Source organism: Triturus cristatus, chromosome 4_2 (genome assembly GCF_964204655.1).
Source record: "Triturus cristatus chromosome 4_2, aTriCri1.1, whole genome shotgun sequence".
Classification (NCBI taxonomy): Eukaryota; Metazoa; Chordata; class Amphibia; order Caudata; family Salamandridae; genus Triturus; species Triturus cristatus.
This window is the reverse complement of record NC_140586.1, coordinates 401,848,735-401,875,311: the sequence shown is the minus strand read 5'-3', so window position 1 is coordinate 401,875,311 and position 26,577 is coordinate 401,848,735. Positions and strand designations below refer to the sequence as shown.

General features: G+C 44.5%; 1 protein-coding gene across 2 annotated transcripts in view; it reads left to right on the top strand.

The window, feature by feature from the left end:
* The window catches only part of DPYD (dihydropyrimidine dehydrogenase), a 3,539,101-nt gene that overhangs the window by 1,350,698 nt on the left and 2,161,826 nt on the right, over window positions 1-26,577 (top strand). For both annotated transcript variants that reach the window (XM_085601856.1, XM_085601855.1), the window contains exon 7: window positions 21,335-21,416. In XM_085601856.1, the coding sequence (XP_085457982.1) occupies window positions 21,335-21,416 (82 nt within the window). The remainder of the gene's footprint in view (window positions 1-21,334; window positions 21,417-26,577) is intronic.

The following is a 26,577-nucleotide window of genomic DNA, read 5'->3' as shown; positions in this document are numbered from 1 at the left end:
TTGTTACTTGAGGAAGAGAGAAAGGCGGTCCCAACTGTTGAATATGTTTTTCCAATGACACTTACTGACAGCCCATTGAGAGAGACCAAACAAGCCTCATTTACACATTTTAACAATATTTAATTGACTGAGGGGGGGGGTCTAACGTAAATGTTTGAACTGGCTTATAGGACCACCTACCAGCATCATAGGTTTTAGAACATTCCTGGAACTAAGGACATTCTGCCAGAAAGAAGAGTGCTGTGCTTTAGGAGAGACTGCCACTTTGCTAACTGCTTTGCTATGTTGACCTTCTGCTTGCTGTTTGAGTGAGAAGGACTGGACCTGCTCTCTACTTCCTTGACCCATGTTTCTCCAAGGGCTTACTGGCTTGCCTCCTGATTTGAAGTCCCAGGGCCATTAAAAACATCCTTCAACTCTGCTTCAGTTGTTTAACTCTGCACCTGTGAGTCCTGACCTCCTACGTAGTGCCAATTTAGTCCTGGGCCTTGAAAGTGGGTTCTGCAGCTGTTTTCCTACAAAGATTGACATAGTGAAGGCTGTGCGTTGATCAGAACCGATGCAGTCCCCTTTGACGCTGATGCAGCGCTACTTCAACGGCATCCCTGCACGGCTTGATGATGATGTGAGACCCAATTGTAAGGTTTGACAATGGCACAGCACCTGCAACATTAAGGGTTTGATGACACGGGACCTGACTACGATTCTTAACAACGATGCAGCTACACAACTATATGGATCGGAATCGACGCAACAAGTGTTCGACGTTGATGTCAGCTCCATCCAGGGTACTTTTTCAGTGGGTACTGCGTGGGTCCTTTTTTTGGTCTGCTTACCATCGCGGTCGACCTGAACGTTGGATTTACCCGGTCTAGCGTGACCTCAAGCAAACCCAAGGCGCTATTGGCATTTAAGCACTATATTGCAGTTTATTCTTTAAAAATTAATATCTCAAGTTCTACATATTTGATTTTGGTGGTTTTGTTCTTGTTTTACTCATACAAATATTCTTAATTTTTCTAAACTTGTGTGAACTCTTTTTATGGTGCTTTCACTGTGTTACTGTAATTTAAGTGCTGCACAAACACTTTACACATTGCCTGTTCAGTTAAGCCTGACTGAGGGTGAGCACAGGTTAATTTAGGCTGTGTGTCTGACTTACCCTGACTAGGATTGTGGTCCCTACTTTGACATGGTGCATACCTCTGCCAACTAGAGACCCAATTTTTAACACACCTGCTTTGCCTCTAATAGTGCTGCCCACTTGTGGAGGGGGATATTTTACAGAAAGGAGTCTTGGGGACTGGAACAGAGTGGCGATTGAGACTGTGGCTAATTGTTACTCATGGGGATTGCTTCACTCAATGGATACCATAGTACTGGAACTGTTGTGGCCTGAAAAACTAGGAGAATACCAGAGCAGTGCAAAGTATGGGTTTCTGGATGAATGACAAATTCACAATGGAAATACAGGCCAGTATCCTGTTTTGGCATCCTGAGATACAGGGTCTAATAAACATGATAAAAGGACTCCAAGTGGTCTGGAATGCCACAGCCAGCATCCTTCACAAAATATCTAGCCAGAGCAGCCCTACTAGCCCTTCACTGGATTCTAGTTCAAATGAGAATGCATTTCAAGGCTTTTTCATCCAGCCATCCATGGGGAAGTCCCACTTGCCATCTGGAACCTACTTACCTCCTATGTTCCAGGGAGGTCTCTTCAATCAAGCAGTCAAGGGCTCCTGTCGTTGCCCAAGGACACAAGAGCAAGAAGCGGAAGGCACTCCATTGAGTATCTTGCTCCCAAGCTTTGGAACACCCTTCCCACCTCCCTCAGAAGTCAGCAGTCTGAAGTCTGCTTCAGAAAACATCTAAAAATCCACATTTTCTGAAGTGTGGGTTTTAGCCAAAAGGTTCATGCAGAAGGTTCATGCAGGTATTCTGGAGAGGTTGTTGCAATTAGCACTGGAAAGCCCGATTGGGTAGCTATGTGCTATATAAAATCTACTGAATTTAATTGAATGGTTGAGGAAGATGGTCTACCCCGAACAAATGTGCTGTCTCCACAGCTCCTTAGGACTAGGGTTATGGTGGAAATGGACAAACGCTAAATACAAGCGACTTGCTAACAATGGAAGTGTGCTTACTGGCATTTTACACTCACAGGAAGGAAAAGAAAGTGGGCAATAGATTCTTAGACCTGGCCCTGGTTGTCGCTCGCATGGACATAGCATGACGTTGGACATCACCAGAGGGCTACTATGCGGCAGGTGGAAGAAAGCAGTTGAAAGCTGGGCCATAGCAGAGGGGTCTACCATATGAGCTGAGGAGAGGAGTGGCATACCCAAAACCCATAGCAGATCTATGGATGGAAGTGATCATGTCCCTTATGGACGACGAGTAAAGAGTAGTGCCTTAAGATGAATGGAGGCTCAAACAAGGGGATTTATGTTCATGCACGTAGCATTATAAATTACTATCTCATGTACCATAAATAAGCTTTGATTTCATGTGTTCACTGCTAAATAGGGGACTAGAAAGAACTGGGCAGAATTGAAAGAAGTACTGTTGGTCAATACCTATAGCAGATGATAAACAAATTAAGTGAATTGTAGCATTGTTTACAAATGTTGTTTATCGTATAGTAAAGCATGAGCGATCTGGAAACCATAAAATATGTAATATGTGACAAAACGTGCAGTGGCGCATACATGCCATTTAGTGAATCTGTATAAGGAAAGGCACTTGTATGTGATGCACTTTTATGAAAATGCTTGTGGAAATTGTTAATAAAAAATGTGATTAGATTTGGTTACATCCTTTCCTTCATACAGTTTTAAGCTAGGTGCTACAGAATATGCAGTGCTGTTTTATGCCTGACCCCCAATTGTTGGTAACATCATTAACCAATGCAGTGCTGAACCACAAAACATATGCAGCGCCTAATTTGAGCTGGTGGTTTCTGGTGACCGGCACTTCGGGCTAGATGTACGACGCGCAAAATAGCGCCTCGCAAATTACAATTCTTTTGCGACTCGTAACTTGTGAGGCGCTATTTTGCATATACAACAGTCTGTTTAACACTCTTTGCGATTCCCGATGGGGTCGCAAATTGCGAGGCTCATGAATATTAATGAGCCTCTCGCAATTTGCGAGCCCATTGGGGATGGCAGGTCCTCCCAGGTATGGTGGCCAGCTGGTCTCAGCAGACCTCCATGTCTGGGACTGCTTTCAAATAAAGCAGTTTTTTTTAATGCAGCCCATTTTCCTTAAAGGACAATCTGAATTGTCATACTTGTAGGAGCTCAATGTTAGTAGTTGTGCTGGAACTGTCATTGGTGGCGCTGCAGGGACAATGGGTGTTGCAAGCTGCAGAGTCTACCTGATGAAGGCCCCGACACTTATTTGTTTACAAATTAAGCACTGAACATGTTTATGGTGGAAGGGCAAGCTCACATAACCAAAGCTACCACCCTAAATAGCATATTTAAAAAGATGATTTTCCATGATACCTGAGAAGGCAACAATCCCTTAGGCCTTTGCTTCAGGCACCAACAGACTGTAAACAACCATTCAGAACCTTCAGTATTAACCCAGGTTTTTGTTTTAAAACAGTATCGTTATCAGAAGGGTCCTTGCTGCCAAATAATGGCCAATGAAAGTTAGCAAGTACCTTCTCCTACTGCTCTCCAAATTCCTTACCCTTTTGTACTTGACAAGGATCAGACTGAGGGATGGCACAAACAAAAATTCACTAGTCAAGAACAATTGTTTTTTTCGATATGTCTTCCTTGGGTCATAGAAAATTCTGTCTGAAATATGTGAACTCATAAAAAGTAGCTTTTGGCAGTTACAAATATGAAAGCACTTGCTAAAGAAGTCAGAGTGGAATCCACCCTTTACATTGTTTTGAAGTTTTGAAACTTAGCTGAGCCATTTTATTATTTTAAATGTCTTTTTGCGGTTTTGTTAAAACATCGAGATTGTGAACAAAACATGCCTTTTTAATTTCTCTTCAATTTCAAAAAAGCTAACCACTAGAGTCCCTGTTTTTGCATTGGCAGAAACCTGGCTGTTTAGTCCTCGCCCTTCCTTATATTCAGTGCAAAGTTGAAACAATCGTTCTTTTTTTCGTTAATTTGAGGGATACATGAGTATCGCCCATTGAGGAAGGTCAAAAGCGCAAATAACAGCTTGAAGGAGGAATAGGACCTGTGAGAAAATGCCTCTTTCTGCATAATCACCTCAGTGTTTTGGGGACTGATGCTACTGATTTTCTGACTCTGTGCACTGAGACTCTGCTAACTATGTCCCGGTGTATGTGATCTAACACCGAAAATTATATTAAATTGGCTACAATCCCTAAATTACATATTTAAATTACCTATTAGACCCTAGTATATGTTACCAAGTATGCCCAGGACCAGTAAATTGGACGTCACTAGTAGACTGCAGCACTTGACTTACTACTACAGTAACAATATAAAACATGCCTCCAAGCCTGTGCAGTTTTCAAACTGTCATTTCACCTATCAAAAAATAGCCGTTTGACTGGCCTAAGCCTTCCCTTTAAATATTAAGTCACCCCTAAAGTAGACCTTAAGGCAGGGGCACAGTATTTAAAATTGGGGCATATAGAAATGTAACGTTGCACATTTCCTTACAGCGAAAATGCCCCAACACCTATTATCACTGTAGCATGCCTGGTTGTGCCACATGAAAGCACTGGGTTACTTAATTCCTTGAAAAGAAGCTCATTTTGATTTGGTAATAGCTGGTAAAATACTCAAAAGACTCGTTTTAGTAGTTACACTAAATCCAGCTTGATTGCAAAATTTAATTTTGTCTAAATTTACAGAAAAAGGGCCCTCAGTATGTAACTTTTTCCCCTGCCTAAAGTCTCAAGAGGCCTTCTGTTAAGTATTTAACGGTAACCTGACTGTTGATTGACATTGGGTTGTTGGTGGAGGGGTGTGCGAGCCCTTCTCAAGCAACAGCTACAATCCTTGTCAGGGTCAACCACAAAAGTCACTAAATTAACCTGTGCTTAACCCTCTGATAGCTTGGTATAAAACAGCCATTCAGGTTAACATAGAGAAAATGTGTGAAGTATTTAAGCAGCACTCAAACAGTAATAAAGTGGAAACAAAACAAAACAAAAGAAAAATCCCACATCAATTTGGAAAAGTAGAGTCAATTTTAATAAATTACTTGCCACGAAAACAATACAAATCCAGTCAGTAGAACCATAGAAATGCGATTTCAAAGATTTAAGGTAAGTATAGCACCTAAAAGCACAAAGAGCCAATTGTTATCTGGTCGTGTGAGACCCGGTGAAATTCACAAATTCAGACCAACTGTGATGGAGTGCCAGTGATGGCCCATCCATCCAACACACAGATCTAGGGCCATATGTAGGTAAATATTTTTTACCGATTCATAAATACCGAATTTTACCGAATCGGTATTTAAGAATCGGTAAGTTATATGTAGGTAAACAATCAGTAAACATTACCGATTCGGTAATAGTCGGTAAACATGAATCGGAATTTACCGAATCGGTAAATACCGAAGTGGTATTTACCGAATCGGTAAATACCGAAGTGGTAATTACCGAATCGGTATTTACCGAATCGGTAAATACCGAATCAGTAGTTCCAAAACACATGACTTGATGAATCAGCCAATCCTGTGCTACCTAAACCCCACCCAACCAGGAAGTGGCCACACCCAGGCAGGTGCACACAATCAGCAGACTCTGGAGAGGCTGGGAGTGCTGAGGAGAGGAACAGAGCAACTGCCTGATTCAGCCCTGGAAACTGCAACAATGGCCAGCCAGGACACAGAGAGGGAAGGAGGGGAGAGGAAGCGAAAGCTGAAATTCAGCCAAAAGGAGCTGCAAGTACTGGTGGAGGAGGTTGTGAAGCAGCACCAGAAGCTTTTTGGCAAACAGTCACAGCAAGTGCCTGAGTCAGAGAAACGTAAGATCTGGCTTGGAATCCAGGCACAGGTGAATGCCATGGGAGTGACCCCCCGGGACATCGATGTCCTCAAGAAGCGGTGGTACGACATCCGTATCATCACGAAGAGGAAGGTGGCAGAATTGAAAAAAGAGGCCAGCCGGACAGGAGGTGGAGGCAACAGGGCACCAGCCCTGACAGAACTGGAGGAGCTAGTGGAGACCACCATTGAGCCAGAAAGCATCGTGGGGATTGGGGACACTGACAGCTCCGGCAGAGGCACCTCGAAACAAGGTAAGACGCTTGCACAGCAATGTGCCCCCCCCTACCCCTATCCCAACTCCCCAAATGTGCAATGAGAATCCCACTCCAGTACAGGTGTTAGTTCATGCTAGCAATGCATCATGGGAGATGTAGTCCCTGAAAGCCCAAACATGATACGATTAGCACAGATTAACAGGGCATGTGACACACAGTAGCGAGAAGCAGGCAGAGGACATTGAGATACTGTTTAGAAAATGTTTTGTCAAGTCAGCAAATCAATGCTTCAGGTACACTTAGCTGATGTCGCTTTTCTGTCCACAGGCACTACTGCGCACAGAACTGTCCATGACAAGGGAGAGAGGGCACACCACAAACACAGCGCGGAGAAGGCCACCACCAGTGCTGGCCAGGGAACGGCACCACAGGCAGTCACACCACCCCAGCCAGCATCGCCACTCCAGCCAGCATCCCCACTCCTGCAGGTGTCACCACCATCTTCACCACCTGCATTGCACAGGTTGAGGAGGCGTGCTGCTGCCAGGTTGGATGTGACCGACTCATCGTCTGAAGACTTGAGGGGGGCAGAAACGTCCACTGTACCCCAGGATGTAACCCATGCCAGTGTGCCTTCCGACTCTGAGGGAGCACACACAGGTGGCAGACGGCGCCGCAGGGCTCGGCCGCAGAGTCCACCTCCCCCAGGGCTGGGCCATGGAGTCTCCTCAGGGCTTGAGGCCACCATGGTGAAAATCCAACGCATCCAGGCAAGGGCAATGGTGTCCGTACAGCGACAAATGCGTGGCCTCAATGAGACATTTGTAAACATTGACAAGGGCATCAGCGCCATGGCAGGGGGAATGGCTGAGATGGCAGTGGGCATGCGGGACATGTCCCAGTCCATCATGCTGCTGTGCTCAAAGTATGATGAGGACAGGGCAGCACGGCGCAGGGGACATCAGAGAAAGGATCAGAACTCAAGGGCAGTGAACCGGCTGGCGACTGCCACTTCGCTGCTCTGCAGGTGCTCTGTGGCGATGCAGGAGGGCCTTGCGCACTGCAGCACAGATGTGTCCAGGGGAATGGTGAGGGTCATGAGTGCACTAGAAGTGCTGCTCACCAGCCAGTCTGCAACAACTGGCGCTTGGGATGCTGGTGACACAGAAGACACGACCAGCAGGAGCAGCATAACCCCCCCTGTCCCAGACACACGTCGGAGCAGCAGGCGGCAAGGTGGTGCCACTGGTACCCCAGCCAGTGAGGACGCTCACTCAATGCCATCCCGCACTGGTGCGCGTGGGCGCAAACACTAATGCGTCAGGAAAAACAAAGACACTATTGGGTGAAGTAACCCTTAACTGACATAAGTTTATTTCTCAATGTTGATGGAATAGGTTTCCCTTTGTGTCGTGGCGTAGTGCTGCCCGATTAAACTACGTTATGGCATCCGACTACGGGCTGTGTCCCCTTACTCATTCAGAAATAGTTGCATGTGATCTCTGCCCGTCTCACTCTCCCATCTGTTGCTGTTGGCACTCCTGCTGCGTTGGCCTCTGGCTGTGCAGACTCATCATCATTGTCCTCAATATATGTCATTTCGACCTCTCTACCTCTCTTCGTGGCAAGGTTGTGCAGCATTGCACAAGTGGCAATTATCTTGCAGCAGAGGATGGGTGTGTACTGGCGTGCACCTCCGCTTTTATGGAGGCAGCGGAGCCTGCTCTTCAATAGTCCGAACGTGCGCTCCACCACATTGCGTGTAGATTTGTGTGCCACATTATATCGTCTCTCACTCTGGGTTGATGGGTGTAGGTAGGGAGTGAGGATGAATGACCGCACGGCATATGCACTGTCGCCTAGGTGAGTAAAAGGGAACCATCAGTCACATGCCTCAATACACTATGATTTGCACTAAGTACTATGGAACGTCACTGTTACTTACCTAGCAGGTATCCTTCTCCAAATTCTCCCGCAAGCAGTCGTGTGTAGATCCCACTGTTCTGGAAGATGTAGGAGTCGTGGGTGCTCCCAGGGAACTTCGCAACAATATCAGTGATGATGTTCCCTGCATCGCAGATTACCTGCACATTGATGGAGTGGGTGGACTTTCTGTTCCTGTAGATGTGCTCAGTGGCAGCTGGTGGGCAGATTGGGATGTGTGTGCCATCAATACAGCCAATGACATGGGGGAACTGTGCCATGTGATAAAAGTCAGTTTTAGTTTTCTGCAGTTCAGCCTGTGTGTTTGGGAAGCTGATGTAGTGGTGCATTCTCTGCATCATGGCATCCAGGAACTTCCTAAAGAAACGGGACAGGCAACTCTGGGATACACCGCCCACCACAGCTGTCACCCCCTGGTAACTGCCAGATGCGAGTAGGTGTAGGCTGCAGAGAACCTGCACATGTGGTGGTATGGCATGCGCCCTTGTTGTTGGCTGGTCCAGGAGTGGGTGCAGGTCCCTTATCAGGTCCATGATGGTTTGGGGGTGTAGCCTGTACCTTTCATGTATCTCAGCGTCAGTCAGTTGAAAGAGTGTGATTCGCTGTCTGTAAATGCGTTCCTCCCGTCTCCAAGTCCTCAGTCCTGCTGCCTGTAGACATAGGCGCCTTGCAATGACATACAGAGCGGCCATGTTGTCCACGCTGTTGCATTTTGGGATTGCTTATATGCACTATTGATGGTTACCACCTGCTTTCAATCTGTGTTAATTACCGACTCTTAATGACCGAATTTCATGGATTTCTTAATTACCGAATTTACCTACATATCTTTTCCCGTTTTACCACTTCATATTTACCACTTCATATTTACCGAATCGGAAAATATGTATTCGGTAAATATGAAGCGGTATTTTAGAATTCGGTAAATATGAATCGGTATTTACCGATTCAAATTTACTGAAAACTGATTTTTGGCCTCCTACATCTCACTTGACTAAATACCGGTCGGTAACGGGATATTTACCGAATTTCGGCCGTTACCGACCGGTATTTAGCTACCTACATATGGCCCCTAGTGTTCTGTTGTTATACTGTCTAGAAGTAATACACAAAGGCCAACTACCAACTACACCTAGTCATTTGGCCCAGGTACAGGCTACAGGAACCAAAGGGTTAGGACAGGAAAATGCCAACTTTTAAAAGTGTCATTTTTAGACATGTGACTTAAAATCCAACTTTACCATTAAAGAGGGTTTTAAATTACAATTCCTCAGTCACCAAACATGATATTCCGACTTGCTTCTACAGAAAAGATATACTGGCACATACATCAAAGCTTTTTTGCGATCGCAAACGGTGCAATTTGCAAAAAACGGCCGTTTGCGATCGCAAAATTAGCTTTTGCGATGCATCAAGGGTCAAGGCCCTCGCAATTTGAGAATTTGCAATTAATTGCGAGTTCTCAAATTGCGATTGCATTTAAGGAATCTCATTATGCGATTCGTTAAATGCAATGCAAGAACAACTTTGAAGTAGCGATTTCGCTACTAGGGGGCACAAATTACCATGAAGTTGAACTTCATGGTAATTTGCAAAAACTTTGAAAATTGCACTAAAGTGCATTTTTCAAAGTTGTAGGTTACACACACACATGTCCTTGGGACATGTTTGTGCGCAACGTTTGTGCACAGATCAATTTCAGGGGTGCAACAGGGTGTCCTTTTAACACCCTTGCACCCTTGAAATTGCATGACCAAATTGCGAGTACCAATTGGTTCCTCGCAAATTGTGCTTGCAATTTCCCATTCATTCCTATGGGCCTGGAGGCTCATAGGAATGAATGGGAAGCTATTCCTTATTTGCGCCTCGCTATTTGCGAGACGCAAATAAGGAATGTGTAGGAATCGCTATTATTATAGCGATTCCTACATGCATAGGATTTTGCGAGTCTTTAATTGCGAATCCTTAATATTAGCAATTGAGGACTCGCAAAATCCTAGCTTGATGCATGTGCTGGATAATTTCTTAAATGTAATAAGGTAACCCAATGTTGTCCTGTGGTAGAGGTATGTCTTGCAGTAGTGAAAAACAAATGTAGGAGTTTTTTGGAACCAGGACATGTACAACTTAAAAGTGCATGTCCAAATTTTAAATACAACTCCCCCTACCCTAGATTTGCTGGGCTAATTGGGTGTAAGCCAATTTCACCATGTTTAAATAAGGAAGCACAAGCACTTTAGAACTGGTTTGCAGGGGGCAAAGTCCACAGAGTCCTAAAAGCCAGCAAAAGTGGGTTCAAGAAACAGGAGGTGAGGAGGCAAAGTCAAACAGAGGGTTTGCGTCTTTCCATAGCGACTCCACTGGGTGGGCAGAGGGAGCTCTGCATAAGGGAAGAAAGGTTCTACCATGTTTTGGGGTATAGAGGTGCAGTGTGGGATTCTTTGCTGTCAGTCAACCAGAAACTGCTGCAAATGTGAAAAAGATTGCTCCTGGGAAATGTTCTAATATTGATCATCTCACCCCCAAGCTAGTGACAGGCATAAATGAGGCACCACTAGGTTTCATCTTTAGAATACTACTGAACCTGTTGAAGACAGAAGAAGGTTTGAATCTGCTGTAGAGACCTTTGAGGAGAACACTAAGGGCTAAAATTGCTCCCACTTGTACTGAGGACAAAGAGGTGGGCTCCCGTTAAGATAGTGGGGAACAAAAGCTGAAAGAGCAACTTTATCCACAACAAAATCCTCGCCAACTCCAAGGAACTTTTCAGCATCATTCAAGAATTCACCAACCCATGCAGCGAAGCCACAGACATCCCCCCATCCCAAGACCTCTGCAGCCAGCTGGGAACCTACTTCCACCTCAAGATCAAAAACCTCTATGACAACTTTGTTGACCATCAACCAGCCGCCACAGACGGCCCCCCGCCCCCCAGGGACACCAACCAGCCCACCATCTCCAACTGGACACCAATCACGGCTGAAGACACCGCCTCGACCATGAAAGGCATCCACTAGGGGCCCCCTACCGACCCCTGCCCCCTTCACATCTACCACATAGCCACAGCCGCCATCACACCCGAACTACAACGCACCATCAACACCACCTTCAAAACAGGCACCTTCCCTCACGACTGGAAGTGCGCAGAGGTCAGACCCCTGCTCAAGAAGCCTACAGCTGACCCCACCCCCCTTCTAGAACTATTGGCCCTTCTCGCTCCTCCCCTTTGCAGCCAAAGTCGCAGAGAAAACAGTCAACAAGGAACTGACACGATTCATCGAAGAGAACGCAGTCCTCAACCCGTCCCAATCAGGATTCCGAAGCAATCGCAGCACAGAGACCGCTCTACTCGCCGCCACAGACGACAGCTGCACCCTACTGGACCAAGGCCATTCCACAGCCCTCATCCTACGCGGCCTTCGACATCATCTCCCACCGCACACTAGCCACCAGACTACACTACGCAGGCAGACAAGGCACAGCCCTGGACTGGATCTGATCATTCCTCACCGGAAGAAGCAAAGGATCAGAATACCACCCTTCCTCTCTGACCCCACGATAATCACCTGCGGAGTCCCACAGGGATTATCACTGAGCCCAACCCTCAACATCTACATGGCACTCCTCACAGCTATCGTCGGATATCACGGCCTCAACATCGTATCCTAAGCTGACGACACACAACTCATCCCTTCCCTCACCAAAACCCCACCACCGCAAAACTCAACTTCCAGAAAGGAATGAAAGACGTTGCTGTCTGGATGATCAACAGCTGCCTGAAGCTCAATGCTGAGAAGACCCAAGTCCTCGTCCTTGGTACCACCCCGTCAGCATGGGACAGCACCTGGTGGCCGACTGCCCTCGGATGCCCGCTTCCCCCTCAGACCACGCAAAGAACCTCGGCATCGTACTCGACTCATCACTCACCATGAACCGACAGGTCAACACTGTCACTTCAAGCTGCTACAACACCCTCCGCATCCTCTGCAAGACCTTCAAGTGGTTCCCACCTGAGTCAAGGAAGACAGTCAACCACGCACTCATCACCAGCAGACTGCAATACGGAAACGCACTCTATGCCAGCATCAACAAGTCCCTACTCCGCAAACTCCAGACAATACAGAACACCACCGCCAGACTCGTCCTCGGCATTCCCCGGCAAGACCACATCAGCCTGCACCTACGAAACTTCCACTGGCTCCCCATTGAGAAAAGAGTCACCTTCAAACTCCTCACCATGCCTACAAATGCCTACACAATGACGGACCCAAATATCTCAATGACAGAATCAACTTCCACATACCCAAAAGAAACCTCCGATCTTCCAACCTCGCACTGGCCAAAACCCCACGCATCCACAGAGCCAGAGCAGGCGGTAGATCCTTCTCTCATATTGCTGCCAAAACCTGGAACAATATTCCGGCAGACATCAGACGAGCCCCCTCCCTGAACACCTTTCAGGAAGACCCTTAAGACATGGCTCTTCGGTTAGACAGATCTATGGACCCCCTACCCCTCAGCGCCTTGAGACCCTCACAGGTGAGTAGCGTGCTTACAAATCCCTGATTTATTGATTGATTGAGAAGCCCACTTTCTTGGAAGAGGCCAGATTGCCTTGTCCTGATCCCCAAGTGCTCTTCCTCAGAACCTGGATCCCTTGGCTGCTGTAAGAGTGTACCTCACCTGCCTAATCTAAAGGTCGGGACTGAGAGACCTTCTGAAAACTTTATTGCTGTAGAATCGTCAAGGGACTGGGGGCCAACCTACCAACAAATCAAACATCCGGGCATCTCTAGTGAGCATGACTTCGCTGCAGCTCCAGTTATGTTCACCACTCAAATTCAGACTCCATCGAAGCCTAGGCTGCTTTGACTCTATCATGCAGCTTACGTGACAGGGCCATCGGTGAGGACCCGATCGATGCCCAAGACTTTTGAAGGCACGGAAAATGGGAACTTGAACTTATTCAACGGTTTCACTGTGGCCCCATCTCAAGTGAGAATTCTGTTGTGCCAAACACACTTCTTTTTGTGCCAGCCCACTGCCTGATTTTTCAGAATTTCTGCAAAGCCAGTCACTTTTCACTCTTGCAAATCTGCTCCTTGTATCTGACCTGCTTACCTTTGCAGTCGGTCTGAGACCATCCCTTGTCCCAATCTAGCATGACCACTTACCTGCATTTGGCGCTTTTCACTTTTTGGTGCTTTTGTTATTTAAAACTTTAAAATTTCATATCTTCAGATCCTCTAACTGGATGTTTGTCATTTTGGAATTATTTTATTCAATAACATGTTCTGTGTTATTATTGGAGTGTTTTTTTTTTTTTTTTAAATTGACAATCCGGAAATGCGAGAATTTGTTGAGGACTTCAATTTCATTAGCCTCCAAGAGACTTGGCTTACGGAGCCCATGCACATAGCTGGGTATAGAACATTTAATGTTCCAGCCTCCTCTACATTACTTGGAAGATCAAACAAAGAAAAGAGAATAAGGGATGGTTTGATTCAGTATTACAAGGCAAATAGGAGCCTGAAGGACGCACTACATAAAACCCCTGGATGCAGATCTGAGGTTCAGGCCTGCAGATTAGTGTATAAACAGGCAGGTAAACACAGAAATCTGTGGCTGAGACCAGAAGCATGGGAAGCTTTACATTAAGCAAGCACAATTAACTATAATAATGCATTCTGGAGGGTAGTCAATTCCGCAGCTCTGAGAGCAAATAAGGCCCCTGGGATCGTGGTCGCTATACCGGATGATGATTGGATAAAACACATCTCTGGTATTTATTCATTGACAATTCCTACATTGGAACATGATCTGGCCCATAAACACAATGACATCTTCGTAGCAATCCAAACCTCTCCAAATTCTTTGTTTAGTTTGGAGGAAGTTAATAGGGCAATTACTGCCAGTAAAGGTGAAAATGCACCCGGTCCTGATGCTATCCGATTGGACCTTATAAAGCGAATATTGCTTTATGGGGACCCATATTAACTGCTGTATTAAGGGCCTGCTGCAACACAGTCTTTCTCCCGACATGGTCGGAATCAATAATCATACCCATTTACAAAAAGGGTGACCAACACAATCCTGCGTGCTATAGGCCAATTTCCTTGCTTGACTCCTTAGTGAAGATAGCGGGCTGTGTTATTTTGAACAGGCTACAGGAGTGGGCAGAATCAAGGGAAATTTTAACAGACCTTCAACATGGGTTTGGCAACGGAGTTGAGACAATTAAACAGGGCCTGAATTTAAGCATGTTAATAGGAAAATATACTAAGATCAAGGGTGGGAACCTGTTCCTGGGGTTTGTCGATCTTCCCTCTGCATTAGATAGTGTCATCCACTCAACGTTATGGACTATTAGGTCCAATATTGGAATGGAGACATTGATCATTAACTTTCTGAGAGATCTCTATACAGGATCCAAAGCCAGGGTAGATACTGTATTAGGGGACAATGTACCCAGCCTTTTAGTGTGGAGAGAGGGGTAAGGTAGGGTTGCATTTTAGGACCCTTTCTTTTCTCCTTATATATAAATAATGTAGGTAAAACGCTGATTTTACAATGTAAAGACCTCCCACAGATGTGTCATCGCCTAGTGCTGGCCCTACTGTACGCGGATGGTGCCGTACTTATGGCCCGCACCACCCTTGCCTTGCAGTCTTTACTTAAACTTAAGACCTTCATGACTTATTAGTCAATCAATCAAAAACATTTATAATGAAGTGTGGCAGAAGAACCGCGATTTGTCGTGACATAAAATTTAGGGACACCAAGATAGATTTTACAAATAGTTTCACATATCTAGGTGTCCTGTTTGACAAGGAAGGCACATGGAACTGTGCTACATCAACAAGGGCATTATTATTTGGAAATGCTTGTATGGTCCTACCACATTTTGCTGGCAGGTTGGCTACAAACCCCCCAGTAGAGATGATTGGGATTTACAATGCTAAATGCATCAGTGTAGCACTATACGGTGCTGACATTTGGGGGCATACAAAATGTACAGCACAGCAAGTGGCGAGAAATTAGATGTTGAGGCATTTTCTTGCAGTCTCCAAAAGTGCCTCTTCATATGTCTGTCAGGCTGAGTTGGGGGTTCTGTTTTTTACAGACTCAATTAGGATGCAACCCATATTACTATGGCATAAAGTCTGGACTTCTGAATATACCGCCTTAAACCGTGCTATTATCGGGGACTGTTTAAAATCAACTTTGTCTACCTGCATTCCGTGGCTGGCATATATTCAACATTCTTGCCAAGACTTGGGCCATCTAGACTATTTTAAGAATCTTAACTCTTTGGCAGCTATTAGCAGAACAGTATTAAAAAATGAATGCACTGTGCAATTAGAGGATTTTAGGCTGACTGCCGAGTTATCAAAATCTTCTGTTTTAAATAATCAACTTATTTTAACCAGTCACGACATGCAGTTATATTTGAAAGCTGTATCGTATTCAAGACATTGATTATTTCCTAATTCACTTCAGAATGGATATTTTTTATCGGCTGATCAGCTTTCCTAAACTTAATGATTGGACATCAAATTTAAGTAACTGCCCTTGTGATGGCAAGATGCCCCAGAGCACTATGCACGCCGTACTCTTCTGTAAATGTTATACTTTCTGGAGAAAACATTATATTTTACTATTCTTAAGACTTTTACAGTTTACACAATGTCGACCTGCATATGTTTTCTTGCAATCACTATCTACTGTTGAGCTATGTTGTGGAATGTCAGGTTTTCTATGGGCTGTCTTTTATGCCACAAAGAACATTACATAGATAATATAATTAACCTTGTTGAACAACTACAAATGATTAATTAACATATGCTGTCATATTAACATGGATTTATAACCATTGCTCTGAAATATATTACAAACCAATGATTTTGGCAAATTTAAAAAAATTGTAATTATGAAATAGAGCAGAGGACTACTCGGAAAAGTTTCATTAATACAGATTTATAATTATTGTTTAGAAACACATTGTAAACTATGGATTTTAATGAATTTTAAAACTGCTGTTCCCAAATAGAACAGAGGATTATCTGAAAAAAGTTAGGTAGTAATGCATAGCGGACCCTTAGTTGAAGTTTTTGCATTTATTTCCTCTAACTTTTCATCTGTGTTAAAGTTACTATGTAAAATCAATGTACGGTTGTTATAATTGCAGAATATTCGGGTTTAGCGATTATACAAATAAAATGATTTTAAAATGTACTTTTTTAATAATGTGTGATTTAAATTGTACTTTCATGTATTTTTATTGAACTTTTATGGTCTAATCTATCTAGATAGAAAAAAAGTTAATATCGATCAAGAGCTCCGTTTAAGACAGTGAAGCAGCATTGGCTTATGAAAGCTGGTATAGCTCATTGGTCTCAACATAATAATGTCTGAATCCACATCATCTGCCTCTCTGTCCCATGTTTCTCCTTGACATGTAGATTGAACAGGAGAAAGAGAGGGTCAGAGGTTGTGGACCGGGGTACACAGCACTTCGGAATGAGGGAAGGTACAATTCACTTCAGCTCCTAAGTCTCCCTATCCTGCCTGAACGAATAAAAGTAGTTTAGCCGAGCACAGAGAGAACCAAGGGAAGACTGCAGATGTCTTTCACATCTGTTACTGTCTATGTTCAACAGATAACAGCTGTGGCCCTGCATGAGGCTGTAATTGTTGAACAATCACTGCATGAGCTGTGAAACAAAGGCCTCCGAACCAAGGGGGTTTAACCGCTCTGCTCCAGGCAGGCCTTCGTGTTTTTTATTAGGACATTCCCTTTCATGAGGTGGGATTTTAAACAGCCTTATAGCCTGTCGCAGTGAGCTGGTCCAGTCATTAAAGGGTTAAATTCCTCTCCTTTGACTCAGGCCTATATGAGGTGGGCCTTTAGTGGCTACTATAGCCTGATACAGTGGGCTGTAAGGCAATATTAGAACACTGGAATGTTAACAGTTCCATTGAAGACAATGGAGCTGCAACGGACTGTAAACACTATTGAAGGCCTGCTGCTATCATCATTCTAATCAACTAATCCACACCGTCTGCCTCTCCGTTTCTCTCCTGCCTCCCCAGTAGGAGAAAGGGGGGAGTTCTGATCAGACAACTGCCTGAAACTTAACAGAGAGAAAAGGAATGCACTCATCTTCAGGAACAACTCCTCCCTGTGGAACGACTCCTGATGGCCTTCCAAACTAGGTTCCTCACCCACACCAAGAGACCATGCCCATAACTTCGCATTATCCTTGACAACAAACTCAACATGAAAAACCAGATGAATGCAGTCTCCTCTGTCTGCTTCCTCACTCTTCGCAATCTCCGCCAGATCTTCAAATGGCTCCTGGTCATCACCAGACAAACCATCACCCAAGCCCTAGTCACCAGCCATTTGTACTATGTCAATGCACTCTAGACAGAAATCACCTCATTCCTCCTTAAGAGACTACATACCATACAGAACTCTGCAGCCAGACTCAGCTTTGACCTCCCCAAGCGCATCCACATCACCCCTACCTCAGGAAGCTCCACTGACCCCCCCCCCATTCAGAAGAGATGCCACTTTAAGATACTGATCCACATCCACATATGCAGAGCCCTGCACAATAAAGGACCAGCATTCATCAACGATCACCTGGACTTCCACCAACCCTCCAGAAAACTTTGCTCTGCCTCCCTCCAACTCACTCACACCTCCTGCATCCTTCGAAGCCACAGAAGAGGTCATTCCTTCTCCTATCTTGCATCCAAGTCCTGGAACGACCTTCCTCTTCTTCTCCAGACCTCATCCTTGCTACTGAAATTAAGAAAGGGACTCAAGACCTGGCTGTTCGACTGTGGCTCCACAGCACGAGCCTCAGCGCCTAGATATCCTCACGGATGATAAGCTGCGCTATACAATTCATGATTAATTGATTGATGAGCTAGTGTCTTAGACTATGCCAAATGAAGAACAACAGTTTGGAAGAGTCCAAGGAGAATGGGGCTTACTACTGTCCACTTTCTCAGCTCTTGCTCTGTGTGCACAATAGTAGGTGTTATTCACAAACAGAAAGAACTATGACAAGAACTAAAGCTTCAGAGGTGCTGGGAGTTGTAACCCCCCTGCATCTCCCAGGAGGCTGTTTTTTTCAATTTGGAGAGTCCACCATTGTGGGGTAATTAGTCAAATAGCTTTATGGCCCACCATAACGGGCTATACTGGTCTTTAAAGGGTGCTTCCTTGTCATATTGTCGGAGGGAGCCTGTAATGGATAGTATAGACTATTACAGTGGGCTAAACATCTGTACTACAATGTTGTAATGTTGAGAGCTCCCCTGAAGGGAAAGCAGTTGCTCAGGAAAAATCATTGACTGACACAGCCGCCGGATCCAAAATTCCATTGTTTGTCTTTCTGTTTTTCACTTTTCAGTTTGGATGATTCTAGCTCTAGTGGGTGGAATGTTCTGATAGCATTATTGCCATTCTGCCTCGGACTGTACCAATTGTTAAAGGCCCTCCCTCACCTGTGGCTCTGCCCTATATATCCTGTTCAGAGGGCTTGTTAGACCTGGCATCATTGGCATGAGTCTCTCCTCCATTTTTTTCTGTTGGCCTCCTCTGTTTACGATGTTTTTGCTGGAATATTGCTTTGGGCACTGTGCCACTGCTGATCAGTGCCACAGCAGTGCAAGTGCTCCCTATGTTAAATTGATACATTGATTGGTGTTACCATGATTGGCTTGGTTGACTTACTGTTCAGACCCTAGTCTAGTGCACTGCGTGTGCCAAGGGCATGTAAGTTAACTGCTGCTGGTGGGCTTGCAGCACTGGTTGTGCCACCCACAGAAGCAGCGTGTAAAATGTGTCTCAGGCCTGCCATCGCAGAGCCTGTGTGCAGTCCCTGACTGCCATGTCGACTTGGCAAGGAAACCTACTTGCCAGTCTCGAAAACCTTCATTTTGCCACATTTCAGACACCTCTATGGTAGGCCCTAGGGCTGGGTGCATTGTTGGTAAAAGGTAGGTCATGCCCTTATGTGTGTGGCATGACCTAATAGTGAATTACAGCCATTTTCGTTTTTCACTATTGAAGGGCTACCTGCCTCCAATAGGCCAGAATGGGCAGACTGATTATTAACTCCATTATAATCTATCTGACTCAGGGAGCATGGTAGCAGGTCGAGTTTAGTATCCCTGAACTCAGAATTTAATAACACACCCTTTAGGATGGATGGTTTTTAAATTCTGTGTTTGAAAATAGCCCTTTTAGAAAGTGGCTATTTTCTTGTCCAACTATCCACCGGTCTCTGCTGGTTTGGTGTGTGTGCCAGGGGCTGGGTGGCTCCAGAGGTCTGAATGAGTCAGTGTGGGGTGAATGAAGCATCTACACTTAGAGTGGTGGAAGAGTAATCCCTGATAGCCTGCCCTGCCTGACACAATGCTGGCTCCACCTCCTGCCGGGCGACTGATAGCCCTGCTCCTGCCAGAGACAATACTGGCTCCGCCTCCTGCTGGGCGGCTGAGGACCCTGCCCTGCTCAGTGAATAGGCCAGGTGCCTCTGCCTGGCAACACCCACAACAAACCCAGGATGGGGGAAATTTCCCTGCTTGGACAAAGGGAACAAAGCAGAAAAGGGGTATAAGAGAAGGACCCCTGAACCAAGAACTCAGATCACTTCTGACAAGGAAACCTCTACCAAGGACAAGAAGCCTGCTGATCTAAGGACTTGCCTCCCCCTTCTGCCAGTGTGCTGTTTGCTGGCGGGAACCTGAAGCTGCTTCTTATTTTTTGCCAAGGAACAAGGAGAGAGGAACTTGGTGTGTACTCTCAAAAGCTTGCTAGAAAATCTCCCAGGGCTGGTAGAGTGCCAGCCTCCTGTTGAAGTCACAGGGCCAAAGGACTTCACCCTCTGCTGAATTGCTGGTTGCTGGAAAGTGTTATTTCCAGTGCACAGGGGAAATCTGCAGTCTCGACGTCACCGAGGCTGCCGAATCCAGCTCAACATCGTGAGTAACGGCTCCAGTGTTCCGAGCCTTCGACGCCGGCCGCCGGGCCCGTTCGACCCCAGTAGCGACGCCAGGAGTAGTGAGTATCGGCTCCAGCTCCAAGTGACCCCGTCTTGACGCCGGTATCGACGCCAGTGAGTAGTGAGTTCGGCTCCAGCTACAAGCGACCCCATCTCGACGCCGCTGCTGATCGCATCGACTCGACGCCCTTCTCGACGCCGTGATCGCTGCTCCGGCCCGACACCTCTCGACGCCGCTGCGGATCGACTCGAATCCAAGGCACGATCGACGCCGACCTCGACGCCGACATCTCGACGCCGTGGATCATCGTTTTCTTCATTTCCAAAGGTACTGTGTTTGTGGGTTCTGTTGCAACTCCAGGCTCGACGTAGCGCTCCTCACGGTCGACGCCGAACCTTGGGAATATCGTAAACTCGACGTCGTGTGACTCCTGTGGGGGTCACATTGTTGCCAAGAACTGTGTTTCAGAAGAATACTTACTTTTGTTGCTAAAGAACTATTTCCTAAGAAGAAACTTTACCTGAACTATTATTTTTCCTTCCAAAGAGTATTTATTAAGATTGTGGTATATTTTTGTCGTTATTTGGTCTTGTGCTAAGCCTTATATAAAAATACTATTTTTATAATAACTCCTGTGTTGTGTCCATTTGTAGTGTATTCACTTTATTACTGTATGTGGTCATAAATGCTTAACACACTGCCTCTGAGATAAGCCTGTCTGCTCTGCCAAGCTACCAAGGGGGTAGCAGGGGTTATCTGAGTGTGTAATCCCCTTGCCCTGACTAGAGTTGGTGGGTCCCTATTTGTCAGAAGTGTATACCTCTGCCAACTAGAGACCGCCGGTTCTAACAGGGCTTTAACAACTATTATATCCCTCTGCAGTGGGCTGTATTGTTATGTTGCATCCTGTTGCTCATATTCCCCATCATAGTTTAGCAAACTTTCAATCACTCTGATTGGCTTTACAAATTAACTTTTCTGGAGAAAAATGTGAGCCTTATCTACAATTTGAATACTATCACTCATCAAAGTATTTATGATTACACGTGAGAATCCAATGTCCACTCCTCCTCTCATTTTTTGATCAGTTATTTCTCTAAGTGTATTTTCGATTCTCTAATAATCTCATTATCTCACTCTTTTTGCAGTACTTCTGAAATCCCACAGTTCCGCCTGCCGTACGACGTTGTACAATTCGAAGTGGAGCTCATGAAAGACTTGGGCGTCAAGGTAATGCCAACTACTACAGCCTGAATCCGAGAACTAAAAACCACCGTGGAAGATTAACTGACTGTAAACCGCCTGTACATTGGCAGGGAACAATTAAAGGCGGCGCCGGGCCCTGGCAGAGAGCCGCTTCCTTTTAGCTCAGGGCATGTGTCTGAATGCCAGGAGCCCGGGAAAGGGCAATCGATAGTTCTCATCTGGCATGACTGCATGTGATTAATTGTCTGTAAAAACAAATTCCTAAACTGCTTCGGGGGTTCAGTGTAGTTAATGGAGAGATTTGATTTGTCTAATCATGTGTTTTTTTTCCGAAGGGAAGGTTGCAGCAACGTATGTGCCTGACAGATTTCCTCGCGCGCTTGGCAGCAGATTGCCTGGCGTGCCACGTTGACACTTATTACTTCTGATGGGGTTCAGCAATTGAGCTGGGGAATAGTTTGACACTTCCTCATACACATTACAAGTAACTCAGCAAGCGAAACAATACTCGGAATGCAAACTTTAATGCCTGCGCAAGGCAAACATTTCCACTAATTACCATTCAGCTTGAAAGGAGCACGGCTGCTAATTTTTAAGCGGAGACATTGTAAACCGACGAACATGACAAACTCCCAAGCTTTAGGCAGCTAAGCAAATAAATTAATGCAACATTTCTGCAAATGAAATGAGATTTCATTGTTATTTCTCGATAATTATGTATTGCGGCTTTTGCGTTGTGCAACTATGCACTAAAGGCATACATATTTAGGAAAAAAATAAACACTTTTGCGAAATCACTGGTATGGTCTTTAAATCATCCCCTCTCTACCTCTTTTCATTCCTCAAGACTCTCATCAGACACTTAACTAATTTCCTTAATATCACCTTTTTAAAGAAAAAAAAGAAAACACTGTTGAGGGCCCATAAAGCGATGTACACCACACACCCCGCTTGATTAGGTTTGTCTCTAGCAGGACCGGATTCAAGCTGTCCAAAGGCAAGAATCTGGGATTACAGGACAATCATCCTGAAGTAATCTGATGACCCCAGCCGAGATATTTCTATGATTAGCTGCTGAAGCCTTCTTAACTCTTCCTGAAGTATGTGTATACGGCAAAGTATTTAAGTGACTTGTAATAGAGTAATCACAATACCTACTCCAAGATCGCCTTGTGATTACTTCAGTGAGAAACACGTGGTGATCCTTTACTACTTTTGGATGAAACCATGATGACCTCAGGAGGGGGTTGTATTACTCCAGGATGAGTCTCTTATGATTTCTGAAATGGGACTTATAACTCCAGGATAATTCAGTGATGACTCCAGGATAGATCTGTATTGTTCTTGGAATAGGCCATGTTGACTTCAGAATTTGGCTGAATTGCAGCAAGGTGCAGACATAAAAACTTCAGCCTCTGTTTGTTACTCCATTGTGATTCCCTGATGACTACTTCATGCCAGTGTCTAATTGCTACTTCACCATCAAATAGAGTTCCACTATATAACACAACAGGATCATTGGAAAGCTAATACACATACTCTCTACCGTTTGAGGTCTCCCTTTCAATCCTATTTTGCCAGGATTAATTAGTAACACTTGGTAGGTGGTTAATTAGTAGGTGCAGGTAGGTACTTACAGCTAGTAATAACACCACAATCACAAATAAGGTCCAGTCAAGTCTCAATAAATTAATCCTTGCTCAATCTTTGGTAGCTTGGTTCACAAGCAGTCAGTCTTAACTTAGAGACTGGTGTGTAAAGAATTTAATATCACCAAAACAGTAAATCAGTAAGACATAAAATAAAATTCAAACACTAATTTATACAAATAGTACATAATGTTATCTTTAAAATGACACCACAATGACAAACATCCAATGTAGGGAGCTAAAGTTATGAATTTTTAAAGATTGACTTAAAACATTTGCTTTCTAGTGCTTAAAAGCATAAAGCGCCAATTGGGGACATCTGGACATCATGAGGACCAAGTCAAAGTTTCAGGCTGACCGAGATGGAGCGTTGTCAGATACGATGGGGTGGTTTTACTCTTAACGTCGTGGAAGTCTTCTTGGCAGCCCCGGTTGCACTTTAAAGGTGGCGGCTTGCTTCAGTGTCAGCTTCAACGATTCCTGGAGGTCTTGGTTCTCGTCGTCAACGGTGAAGAGCTCTGGAGCTTTCATCAGAGCAAATCTAAAGTTCAGGCCAAGTCGCAGTTCGACGTTGCCGGCTTGACTCAACAACAGTTCGGTCAATGTATGGTGCTTTTTACCAAAAATTCTCCAAATGATTCTAAAATTCTGGATCTTCTTCCAGAAGGTTTCTTTGGGCTCTTGAAGGGTCAGCACTAGCAAATGTTCCAGAAGCTCCTTGACGAGTTGGGACTACAATTCCCACAGTGCACCTGTTCAAATACTTAAAAGTCCACTGGGCTCTTCTTGGTGGAGTTGATGCAGGTAACCCCTTGAAGCTCTTTTTTACCTGTTGCTCAGTGAACAGTGAAGCAAGGCACAGTCCTCTTTTTGTGAAACAAAGAGTGTTCAGCAGCTGCAGTCCTTATGAGTGCAGTCCTTCTTGGTGCAGACCAGGGGTTCAGCAGGGCAGTCCTTCTTCTTCTTGTTTCCTGGCAGAGATCTGTGTTGCTGGGCAGTTCTTCCATATTTATCCAGGCTTCTGGGCTGGCAAGAAAGGGGGTACACCTGAGAAATGGGGTGCAGGGTGCTGCCCTCTGTGATGATCATTTGCTTAGAAGTGTGGCATTCTCCTTTCCCCAAAAGCACTGTCCCACAAAAATCAAAATAGTGACAATCTCTCCTGGAGGTTCAGGTCTGGCTAGCCCAACCCCCAGGTTTGGCTAACTTTTTCCTACACTCCCCCTCCAGCCGCTCTCCTAATTCAATTGCAGGGACTCCCACCTTGCTACGGGTGCAGGTAGTGGTGTTGGGCCTGGTTCCTGTCCTCATTGTCTTTCTCCTTTTGAAGACCAGTTTGGCTACCCAGCCTCATTCTTTACCTGGCATCTGCTGCTGCAGATCTTCTGCCACCAGATGTCTCCTTTGTCTCGGCCCATGCCACTTCAGACCTCATTAAGGCAGCTTGCATTAGCCTGTCAAAGGCTGGCCAACCAGAAGAGGCTGCTACAGAGCTGAATTGGGTGACTTTAGGAAAGCAGTTCTATGATTTCTTTCCTACAATACTTATAAAAAATCCAACCATGTCAAGTTGATGGATTCATTGCAACTATTAAAATATCACTTTAAATTATTATTTTAGATCACTCCTGTGAGAAGATAGCCTTTTTAATGTTAGATAAAGCCTTCCTATGTTAGCTTATGGAGGTAATGTACTCCAGACGGTTGTTTCCCTCTTCAGGGCATAAAAAAGACATATTTTATAATGTCTTTATTTTTTTAAGATGGCACTCTACCCTTGGGGCACCGAGGGCAGACCTTCGTGGTGACATACAGTTAAACATAAGGTAGGTAAATACTTTGGGAGTACTTTTAATTCCAAAGTTGAATTTGGGAATATTTTTATTTTAAATGCAGCCTGCAAAGCAGGGCTGACTGTTAAAATAACAGCAGGTCCTACAGCAGTGCACACATAAGAGCATTAAATCCACTGGGCCTCTAAACCTAGATGCCTTACCACATACTAAGGTCTTACAGGTAGGTTGTCAGTACCAATTGTTATTACTTTTTCTTTTTTAATTATTTTTTATTGAGAGTTCATACAAATTACAAATCCATCGAGTTGTCAAATGGAGTACATATTATAAACAGATCAAAGAAATATTAGATTACATTGTCAATAGATGAAATGTACAGAAAAATGTGAAATTGCCCATCAGGGATAAATACCATGTAAATTGCAGGTGCTGAGTTTTTAAAGTTAAACATTTTTCATCCAACTTTTTAAACTTTTTTAAAACTATAAGGTTCTCAGGTAAAGTGCATAGTGCTCACAACTCCCTGTTGCAGAGAATAGAAATCAATTAAAGTGCAAGTGCTAAATACTTAGGTGTAACTGTAACCTAACAGATTTAACCGTTTCCCCCCCCCCCCCAGAATACATATCATTTAAAGTGCAGGTGCTGAACATTTAGGTATAGATCTAACCTAACAATTTTAAATGTATTTTCCCTAACACTTGATTATAGCCCCAATAGACTCCAACCTTTCTCAATCTTTTTTGTTGAGCCTGATCGTAGTGCATACTTTTTTTCCAATTCTTTGATTTTATTTAGTTTTGCTCTCTATGCCTGAAAGGAGGAAACTATATCAGATCGCCAGCATTGTAAAATTAAAGATTTTGCCACCAATGTTGCGATGTATAGGCTTTCATCTTTTAAAGTACTATCGGGGGAACAGCCCAAGACCGCAATTGGTGCATCGATGGATATTAAAGGGTCTAGAGTGGATCTGAGATAGAGTTCAATTCCCTCCCGCAGACCATTGATTTTTGGACATTCCCAAACAATATGCGACCATGAGCCCCCTCCTTCTTTCGCGCAGCAAAAACACCTATCCTCTATTTGGGGATATAACTTATGAAGGAAGGTAGGAGTCCTATAGATCAGCCATTTTAAATAGAATTCCATGTGCTCACAATTTGCGCCTCTAAGTGTTGATGCATTGAAAATATTGAAAATATTAATTCTGTTCCATGTTGATATTGAGAGCTGCATCCCTTCCCTTTTCCACCATCTTTCATGTATTTTATCATATGGCAAAAGAACTTTATCTTCCTCAAAGATTTTCACCCAGGCACTGATCCTCCGTTGGGTCGGTGAATCAAAGGCTTCCCTAATATTCGTTCTAACGGTAGTATTTTTTATATCCAATTTTACCAACAAGGGTTTTATTCTAATAAATGACCAATTCGAATCTTGGAATACTAACATTTTTTAAAAACTGGTATTTTTGCTTGAGTAACCATTGAAGAGTCTTATATTGTACTTTCTTAGGGTAGGGTCAGTAATATTGTATTCCTTCAAGATTTTTTCCATAAAGAAATTATCTGTCCTCTGAGGGTCCAAAAAGAAAAATCTGAAGCTATGATGTGCAAAGGTTGCGTAGTAATAATTCCGCATGTTTGGGAGCGACAGCCCTCCTTCTGCAACAGGGTGATTTAAAGTCCTAAGTGCCAGTCTCGGTACCTTATGTGACCATACTAGAACATACTATCT